The 10,446-nt window shown below is 36.8% G+C and overlaps 1 protein-coding gene across 2 annotated transcripts in view; it reads right to left on the reverse strand.

Moving 5' to 3' along the window:
- Positions 1-3,319: 3,319 nt before the first annotated feature.
- Positions 3,320-10,446, reverse strand: part of LOC120352904 (transcription initiation factor TFIID subunit 10-like) — a 207,195-nt gene continuing 200,068 nt past the window's right edge. For both annotated transcript variants that reach the window (XM_039435229.1, XM_039435230.1), the window contains 3 exons: positions 8,898-9,002; positions 6,799-6,863; positions 3,320-3,746 (listed from right to left, as the gene is read on the reverse strand). In XM_039435229.1, the coding sequence (XP_039291163.1) occupies positions 3,539-3,746; positions 6,799-6,863; positions 8,898-9,002 (378 nt within the window). In that variant the 3' untranslated portion in view covers positions 3,320-3,538. The remainder of the gene's footprint in view (positions 3,747-6,798; positions 6,864-8,897; positions 9,003-10,446) is intronic.

Below are 10,446 nucleotides of genomic sequence, written 5' to 3' on the forward strand. Positions count from 1 at the left end.
TGATGTAATATTAACTGTCCATTCTCGTTTAAAATAATCAATTATATTTTATCAAGCAAGAAACTATTTTTTCAATAATTTCATAATGAGTTTTCATAATTAAGATGAAATATTTTGTTAATTATTATTTCTACGATCTGGCAACAAATAAATTGTCAAATTTTGGGCAACAAATTTTGCCCACAGAGTCTAGTCTGCGTGAACATGTAGGAGGGGGACATTCCAAGTTATATTAATTATTAATTCCACATTGTTAAGAGATGATTTTTCAACAGAGCAAAGAAAGAAAGAGATAGCGCTATCCGCTTTGTTGAATGATTGACAAGGATAGCAATACAGATGTTTTGACGTTTGGAATTTTAACAAAAGTATAACTTGTGGATTTAAGTGAAATTTTTAATATTTTCTTGTGATTGTGAAGGAAGATTTTTGTTTGGATTTGTATTTTGGAATTGATTAATTTGATAAATTCAAAATTATTGTAGTACATACATTTTTGGACTCAAAATACCGTAGTGTGTGAATCAAGTTATCATTTACATAACCTTTAGACTGTGTATTCCAAATTAAGGTTTAAAGCATTTTTGGGCGAATGCCTGTTGTTTTTACCTGCATTGTATCTATTGTCTATGAATAAATGATTATTCTAAGCTAAATGAATACTATTGCTAATCAAACACTGCCATTATAACGTGGACCTCACTATTTGCACATTCATCACCTTTTGTGCATGTTCTCTTCAAATTCAGATGTTGTGGATACATTGCTTGCACACAGTCTCAACTTACATTTTATCTGACCAGTGATATACTTTACTAGTACTGATATTTGGGAAATTGAGAATTCACCTTGAAGATGGATTACATGCTATTCAGGTGTCGGATCGACGCGATTAATCTAGAATAGCATGTGACGGTTTGGCATTTCTCTTAATTAAGTTTGTAGTGTGAATGTTGATGTTGTGAAACTTTTCCATAATTGAATAGACTTAGAACGTTGTCAAAAATCCACTTTGATTAAAAAAAAATTAATATTTTACAGGAGCATGCTTTCGTGTGTGCTCACACATCATCAGCTGTAAGTTACAGTAAAGTTACAGGTAAATTACAGCTGATGATGTGTGAGCACACACGAAAGCATGCTCCTGTAAAATATTAATTTTTATTTAATTAAAGTGGATTTTTGACAACGTTCTATTGCTCTTAATGTTTAAATGTTTATTTGTTTTTATGTTGCGCATTTACGGCGAAACGCGGTAATAGATTTTCATGATATTTGACAGGTATGTTCCTTTGTAAATTGCACGTCGACGTATATACAAGGTTTTTGGAAATTTTGCATTTCAAGGATAATATAAAAGGAAAAAGGAGCCTCCTTCATACGCCAATATTAGAGTAAAAATCAGACTATAGAATTATCCATCATAAATCAGCTGTCTAGTGGACTATAATACTACCCGTTCAAAAAAATAGAACATCTTGAAAATGTATCTTTCCATTAACGTTAGTAGACAGTTGACTATAATACTACCCGTTCAAAAACATCGAACATCTTGAAAATTGTATCTTTCCATCAACGTTGTAGACAGTTGCAGCCAGACCTGATAACAGCGCTCACATTCACATTCCGGGACGACACGTCACGGTACGATATAGGACAGAAAGCTCTATGTTTATTTAGGATTTTTTCTAGACATTTTAAATTGATAAATTATTTATTAATTTTTGAGAAAACATAACAACAGGTCAATGTAACTCACTGAGCGCGAGGTCTACTGTTCACAGAACTACTAGTAATGATTCATTCATAATCATAATGAATCATTCACAATCATAATGATTCATTTGCGTGAATCATAATGATTCATTCGCGTGAATCATAATGATTCATTCGCTTGAATAATAGTGATTATACTCTGAAATATATATCGGATCTTCTCGTGCCACTGCTCATTCTTCTCAGCTCGTCAAGGCGGTTCAAAGTAGCAAGTTTCCAGAATTTCCAAAAATATCTCTTTTATGAAAATCTGCAGCTCAAAAATCGTAAAATCTTGCACAACCACTCTGTTGGACATTTTATTGTCTTTAATTTTGTAGAGAATGATTTTTTTCGAAATAAAATGGAAAAAAGTCCCAAAATTTGAAGGTTTTTGGGGGATTCTAGGGGTGAAGCCGCTCTCAGATTCGAATTCAGCTCCTCAAAATACATATTTTAAAACCGACAAGAAAAATTCTTCCGGAGCAGTTTCCTGATAAACGACCACTTGACTGGACTAATATAGGTAATGACAATATGCCAATTATATATATAAAAACCGTAATTAAATACTTGATAAAATATAAATCCCATTTTCGTCGCACATCAAATTCAATTGTCAAGAATTATCATTTAAGGCCCACTGCAAATAGATATCTCACATAACACACCAATATTGAATTGAAAGAATAAGACTTTGATATTGTCAATACCACTTTTATTTATTCGAAAATTAATTCATAATTCAGTATATCAAATATCAAAGTCTTATTCTTTCAACTATGGAAAACTACCACAACATCTCATACCATACGATCATATTACCAATATTGAATGTCTAAGGAAACAGTTGATCTTTATAAGCACTGAAATAATAAACCTTATTCCTTGCCACTTCCTCATAGACTCTAGAAAAACTAAACTAGAAATAAAAACCTTGACCTACAGTAACTTTTTCTTTCATATCGACCTATGAGTCTCGAGATTTCTGCTCTAACTACTGTTTGCAAGGCCATTTCCTTCCAATACATTTGTTGAAAGTGGACTCGCTTACAATTTTTGCTCATATTTTCTCTCTCTTTTTCCTGCCTTCTTCTCCCTTTTCCACTCCTCTTCACCCTTCATTCCTTACTTTGATACCCTGTACCTGCCTATTACATGGGAAACCATAGTTAGCTAGGTATTTTTCCTCCTTTCTTTCTTTTCAGCACACCCCACCATGAAGCCTGTCTTTGTATTTTATTAGAAATTTATTCCTAAAGGTGCGCACAGATGTACGCGCCGCGAACATGAGCAATTCACTTTTAATCAGCTGATGCCAAGCTTTTTATATCTGTATCTTACCGTTTCTGTAAAAATACAGATATAGTCAATGTACCTAGAATACATTCTATTCTAGGTACGTTGGATATAGTCAGCTGATTAAAAGTGAATTGCTCATGTTCGCGGCGCGTATATCTGTACGCACCTTAATAGTGATTTTTTGTATTTTGATTTATTTTATGAATATTGTGTTGAATTGAATAAAATTATTGATTGATTGATATCAGAAAAAAATAAATCAGATTTTTATAAATGAAACTTTATTTTCCTGAATGTAAATTACAAACTATTTATTGCAGTGAATGTATCGCAGATATACTTTTATTTTTCCGAGTGTTAATTACCTACAAACAACTTGAAAACAGTTTATTTTGGCGAAACTTAGATGTAGTAAGGCGACTTGTGAACAATGAATTTTCCGAGTGTGAATTGGAAAATACTTGAACGGTTTTGGCGAAACTCAGATAAAGTAAGGCGGCTTCCGAACGGTGATTCCGAACTCGGCGAGGGCCGGAGCCAGGTCTTCCATGGTGAGAGTGTAGCGCCGATCCTTGGTCTTGGCTGACTTGCTGGCTGTTACGTTGCTGCTGCGCACCTTGCAATGTTGCAGCGCATCATTCGCGATGTCGCAGATGAACTTCTGTGCCGCCAGCGAGATCAGTCGCACACTGTCCACAAAATGAAATAGTTGGCAACATTTTATTTCCTTACTATTAAACGAGAATCCTAATTAAATGCTGTAAGGCTCGACTCACACTTGAGAACTGGCCACACCAACGTCTGCGAGAGGTGGTTGTTCAGGTTCACACCAAAAAACGTCCGCCTGCGGTAGTTTGGTTTTGTTTTTGTTTTGATGAGTGTGGTTCTCTAGTAGTGGGGGAAGGCCGGCAACCACAGCGCTGTACTTCGTCTCGTAGTGCTGTAGGTACTAGTAGCTAGGAGCACAAGTGATCGACAGTAGACATGACGCCAATTAATTTGAGCGACCAAAAATCACTTATAAATAACGTTACAGATGGAATTAAATAGAGAATGCATTTATTCAAATGCTAATTAATATATAATTATTATTCAACGGATTTTCGTTAAATAATAATTATATATTAATTAGCATTTGAATAAATGCATTCTCTATTTAATTCCATCTGTAACTGGTTGGCCGGTATGGCTTCGTATAAAATGGGCGCTGCTATCCAGAGATTGTCAGTTTGGTGTAAGGGTAAGCATTCCTGACTGGCAATTGGGAGGTACCGGGTTCGATTTCCCGGCTGGCAACTAATTTTTGGATAGTAGCTCATCGAATTTCCATCTAGCTGTTAACCCTGTTGTCAATGTCTGCACTAGCAGAAGTCTTCGGGGTGATTTACAGCATTTATTTAGGATTTTCGTTAAATAATAATTATATAAATAACGTGACATGCGAATGACTCATTGTCACGTGTGAGTCTCGGTATCCTGCGCATGCGCTACCGAAGGCGAACTTTTAAAACTCGCTTTCCATGTTATTGAATTGTGCAGGCAGGCCAGACCGAGCTCGCTACCTCGGCGGTAGTACCACAAGCAGACGTTTTAAAAGTTCGCCTGGCACGGCGAAGTGAAACTATCGCCGAGGTACTCCCTCTGCGGGAGCGAGCTCGGTGTGGCCTGCTCAATTTAATAACATGGAAAGCGAGTTTTTTAACTTCGCTACCGCCGCGGGACTAGGCTTCAAGCGAATCAGGTTGAGAAGAGAATCAGGTTGAGACTCTAGTCGAGAGCATGTGTTTTCAAATGGTGACGTCGCGGAGACTAGAATCGACAGGTCTGGGTGTCACCATTTGGAGACACATGCTCTCGACTAGAATCGCATAAGTGTGAGTTGACCCTAAATCACCCCAAAGACTTCGGGGAAGTCTAGCAGAAGTCTTCGGGGTGATTTGTAGCATTTAATTGGGATATTCGTTTAATAATACTTATTCATTTGAACAAATGCAATTTCCAATTTTATTTCCATTAAAATACAAACAATCAAACTAATTGAATGCACTGTTTGGATAGTCTACATTAGAGAAATTCAGCACCAATTTTTTCATGCAAAATTCCCTTGTTCTATAGTGAGGTCCACGTTATAGTGGCAGTGTTTGATTAGCAATGGTATTGCTATCCTTGTCTATCATTCAACAAAGCGGATAGCGCTATCTCTTTCTCACTTTGCTGTTGTCAGATCGTCTTTTAACAATGTATAATTGATAGGTAATTAACAAAATATATCCTCTTAATTATGAAATTATTGAAAAATATAACTTCCTGCTAATAAAATATAATTGATTATTTTAAACGATAACAGTTGATATTACATCAATAAACCTGTATCAGCTACCGTCTATAGAAGGCATTGACAAGACAGAGGATCGGCAACATTGTTCTTCTATCTTTCTCCACTGTCATTATAATGTGAATCTCACTATAGATATAGAATTGCTCAAAACCGCGTATTTTCGGTTCGTATTCCAGTTTATATTCATAGACGAGTGCTAACTTTATAATTCAGAGGCCCGGGTTCAAATCCCGGCCAGGGCAAGATATTTTTCTCAGGCCATTACCGTGCTTAATTTGATTTGTTTTTGGGTATCACCTAGTGGATACAATGTTAACACCAAATTACTTCATATCTCTTTCTTTATCATGGTTGAGTTCAAAGCCACTGATCGGTGAGTGAACGATGATATCGGTGAGTGAACGTGGCTCTGAACGAAGTACTGTTTTGTTGTTGAACGATGCATAGACTCACATGCAGCGCTAGATTATTTGGAATTGAAATCGGCCATTAAGGGGACAGCCTGGAAGATTATTACATACTAAAGATTTTTGTGATCTATAATATTACAAAAAATATATATTATATAATATCTCGCGCTAAAATACCTCAATGGAACCTTTAATTTCAAGTAAGAGCTAGCATTGGGAAGGCATAGGTATTGGGCGTTTATACCTCTTCCAGGTCTTTGGTCTTACTGATAAGAAAAAAAATACGTCATATCCAGTTCGTTCACTGATCAGTTAATCATACTTTTCCACCGATGGAAAAGAACGTAAATAGAGTAGCTGAACGTAAACAGACATGGCTGAATATGAGGTTGTTTACAAATGATGGACTCCATTATAATGTATTTGGGAGCAGAGAAATGCATGATTACATAAATTCAATAACATTTTAAATATTTTACAAAGCATTTAAAACTACTCCAATCACCTGATGGTTTTCCATTTTAATTGATTACAATGAAATAGGCTAAGTTCTAGTTTTGTTTACAAAATATGATCAACAAGGGAAACATCTGTCAGTCACGACTCATGAGCAACCGTTCAGCCACAGAATACACACAAAATGGAAGGTATCAATCTAAAGATTTCAATTCCAAATAATCTAGCGCAGCATGTGAGTCTATGCATCGTTCAACGACAAAACAGTACTTCATTCAGAGCCACGTTCACTCACCGATCAGTGGCTTTGAACTCAACCATTTGTATTATTTATTAGATTTAGATTAGTAGGCTACTTTTTATTTTCATTTATCTTGTCTTCTTGTTGTTTTTTCATGTTTCAATATTTTTTTACTTTGTAATGTTCTCTTTACGAACTCACAGCTAGCACACAAATCTGACTAATAAATATTCTATTCTAAATTGTAACATTAAATTAGTCATACAGATGAGAGAAGAGAAAAAAAGTCTACTCACATCCTGGGATCAGACGATTCAAAACCAGCTGAATTAAGGTATGCCGATGTAACTGCGTCTGGAACCTGTTTGAAAAATCATAAATTATTATAATAGGCCTATTTGCTGTAAAATTATAAATTACTAGTCGTCAGACTCACTTCGCTGGCCATATACGTCTAGCCAGGGGGCTCCGCCCCCTGGACCCCCGACTGGATCGTCCAAAACTGAGATCAGCGGGCTCGCTTCGCTCGCCTGCATGTAGACCTCAGCGGAACCTCTGTACCGAATTTGAACGTATTATGTCAATTTGATCTCGAAAAACTCCTTTACTATATCGGCGTATCTTTGGCAAACAAAATTCTTCCACCTCAGCTAAACCTGTGTACAGAAAAGAATGACCCGATTCCAAGTAGCTATATTTATCAGGAAGAAGGGCTTAATCTCGAAAACGGCTCTAACGATTCTCACGAAATTCAGAACATAGTAGGTTTATAATATAAAGATTCGATTGCACTGGGTCTCATCCCTGAGAAAACTCGCTGAAGGACATTAAAAGTATAATTATTACTCATCCTTGGAAAAACATCTGATAATAATCATTTCGTCATCTGTTGGTGATGGAATTGAGTGAGCGAGTTCATGTGTGTGGGACTGTGTCGAAATTATGACTCAGCTGTTGAACTTTTGTAATCATTCAATCAGGTACTTAGTGCCGGTTGCAAAAAAGCCGGGTTATTTTCAATCCTGATTAATTCCAGTAGATCCATCTTTTTGAAATAGTCTTCTCTGATTTGATTCAAGTGAAGTTAATCAGTATTAAAATTTAACCGGCTTTTGTGCAACTGGGCCTTTTTGAAGGAAATTTTTGCATTCCTCTGGGAATTAATCTCAATTTACTTTTATTAGATGGAACATTTCTGTATGAATGTTATTATAATTTCTTCTTTCGTAATAAATTTTTTATGCTTTTGTACTCCAGAGCGAAGCTCGGTCCCCGATATTAATGATAAATTGGCCTTTATTCATTTTCACAATAATTGCATTACAAAATAAATCAATATTATGACATTTTATCGTCGGCATTTTTTCTCCATGGCAAAGTGCCGTCTGGAGGAGTAGATGGAATTTATATATTAAGATTTTGAAGAAATGTAAAAAGTTCGAAGACAATAACTTGAACAAAAATCTGGTGTAGCGCACTCACACAACTTTCCTTGCCGTTATGAAAATTGATCACCTGACGCTAGTGTGCCCGCGCATCACAAGTCTGAGCCAGCTGGTGACAGGACAATAACGCTGGAGACACACGAGGTCTGCTATCTGTTTATAGAGAATGATTTTATAGAATCAACACTTGCCAACAGTTTGGCAAGATCCAAACCAGCTGGTGACAGGACAATAAGGCTGGAGACATACGAAGTTTGCTATCTCTTCGTAATGAATGATTTTATAGAATCAACAGTTGCCAACAGTTTGTAATTTAAATAATAACATTTTCTCAAATTTCGAGCTTATTTTCAATTTTAGGCGAAAATGTTACTGAGCATTAATTGTAGAGATTTTCATTCTCAATCTTTTCCACTTGAATTTTTTTTGTTTAAATTGTATCTGAAGCCTGATAATTGAGAATCTAAAATCAAACTTTGCATAGATGGGGCGGAGCTTCTGTAATTTTTACAGATATGAGACTTGTGGCAGTTGATAGAGCTTATCGATGACTATTTCAGGTGTAACTTTAATCAAAATCGTTGGAGCCGATTTCGAGAAAACCCCTGTTTTTGACAACGTTTTTGCCATTTTAGCCGTCATATTTGAGTTGCATCTGATTGAAATTGTGCGTGTTGGATCCTTATATTGTAAGGACCTTATGTTCCAAATTTCAAGTCATTCCGTTAATTGGGAGATGTGAGATATAGTGTACACAGACGCACATACACTCATACACTCACACACACATACAGACCAATACCCAAAAACCACTTTTTTGGACTCAGGGGACCTAGAAACGTATAGAAATTTAGAAATTGGGGTACCTTAATTTTTTTCGGAAAGCAATACTTTCCTTACCTATGGTAATAGGGTAAGGAAAGTGATAAATGCACAAATAAAGTACTTACAGTGGGCGAATAATCTTCAAGCTGATGTAGAAAATCGACAATGGACGTTCCAGCCAAACTTTTCACATCTGCATCTGAATCGGTCTGATCGCTTGTAGGATTCATCTGAAAAAAATACAAAATGTTATTAAATTAATGAGTGCGTAAGGTTTACGGTTTATTTGTTGAAGAATCTAACTATACAACATAGATCTTGAAGCTTAATTTGCATACAATAGTGACTGTGATGAGTGGAATAGTATATTACGCTACAAAAACAGAAAGTTAGTGTTTACGGTATGAGGATATTTTCCCGGGCGAGGCTTGCTGAGCCCGGGAATATGTTATTCGAATACCGTAAACACCTTTCTGAGAGAGTCGCGTACGATATTTTTCGCCACACTACAGGTATAGCTGAAAAGTTAGGCGGTTTCGTGGGTCTCTTGTGCATCCCAACAGCTGATGTTGTCAAGTAGAGTTGTCATCTAGCTTGACAATGAATAGATGCATTGCATCAGCTGTGAGTAGGTTACACCATGTGACCCATGAAGCCGCCTAACTTTTTGGCATCAGCTATATAAGAATAATAAATCGAATAAGAATGTTTTATGAGGGGGGAGGGAAAACTTTGATGTCTCATATATCAAGAACCAGACGTCGTAGGGTACTCAAAGTGGGGTGGAAATTTCCGATCTCACCCTCCTGAACACAATGCACCATATGGCACAGTTGTCCAAACACATTTTCAAAAAGCGGCCGGAAAGTAGAGAAGGTTCAAGATTTGAGACGGACTTTTTTGCTTGAGATCCCCCTCCCCCCTCTACCCCCTCGTCCATCCCTCCTCCCCTTCCCCCCGCCTGTAGGGCGGGGGGTGTTCTAAAAATAGATTTCCCCTTCCCCCTGTCCAGTGGAGGTGAGGGGGAGAGAGAGAGAGAGATATATCTTTCTCTCTCTTTCTAAAAATAGATTTCCCCTTCCCCCTGTCCAGTGGAGGTGAGGGGGATAGAGAGAGAGGGAGATATATCTTTCTCTCTCTTTCTAAAAATAGATTTCCCCTTCCCCCTGTCCAGTGGAGGTGAGGGGGGTAAGATATCTCTCTCTCTCTCTCCAGGTGAGGGAAAAAAAAAATTTTCCTTTTAGGAGGAAAAATTCCCTCTCTCTCTACTGTCAAATTGAAGTGAATTCATATTTCTACATCTAATGCTGTACTGACAGATTGAGGTGAATCCTAAAGATGTGGGGAAAAAATCTCTTTGAGAAATTCCTTTGGTGTCAAATTAAAGTGAATTCATATTTCTACATCTAATCCCATACTGACAAATTGAAGTGAATCCATTTCACTCTACTACGATGACGATAGAGATAGGGATCTCCTTCTTTTACTAGTGCCATCTCTTTCCGCACCTTTCGAAGGAAAGGAGATAAGAATCAATTGAGAAATTCTCTCCCAGTATAGATGAGAGGGAAAAATCCCTTGGTGACAGATTAAAGTGAATCCATATTACTCTAATCCAAAGTGAGGTCAATGACTCTCTCTATATCTAATTGAATTGAGAAATTCTCTCTCATC

This window comes from Nilaparvata lugens, chromosome 9 (assembly GCF_014356525.2).
Source record: "Nilaparvata lugens isolate BPH chromosome 9, ASM1435652v1, whole genome shotgun sequence".
Classification (NCBI taxonomy): Eukaryota; Metazoa; Arthropoda; class Insecta; order Hemiptera; family Delphacidae; genus Nilaparvata; species Nilaparvata lugens.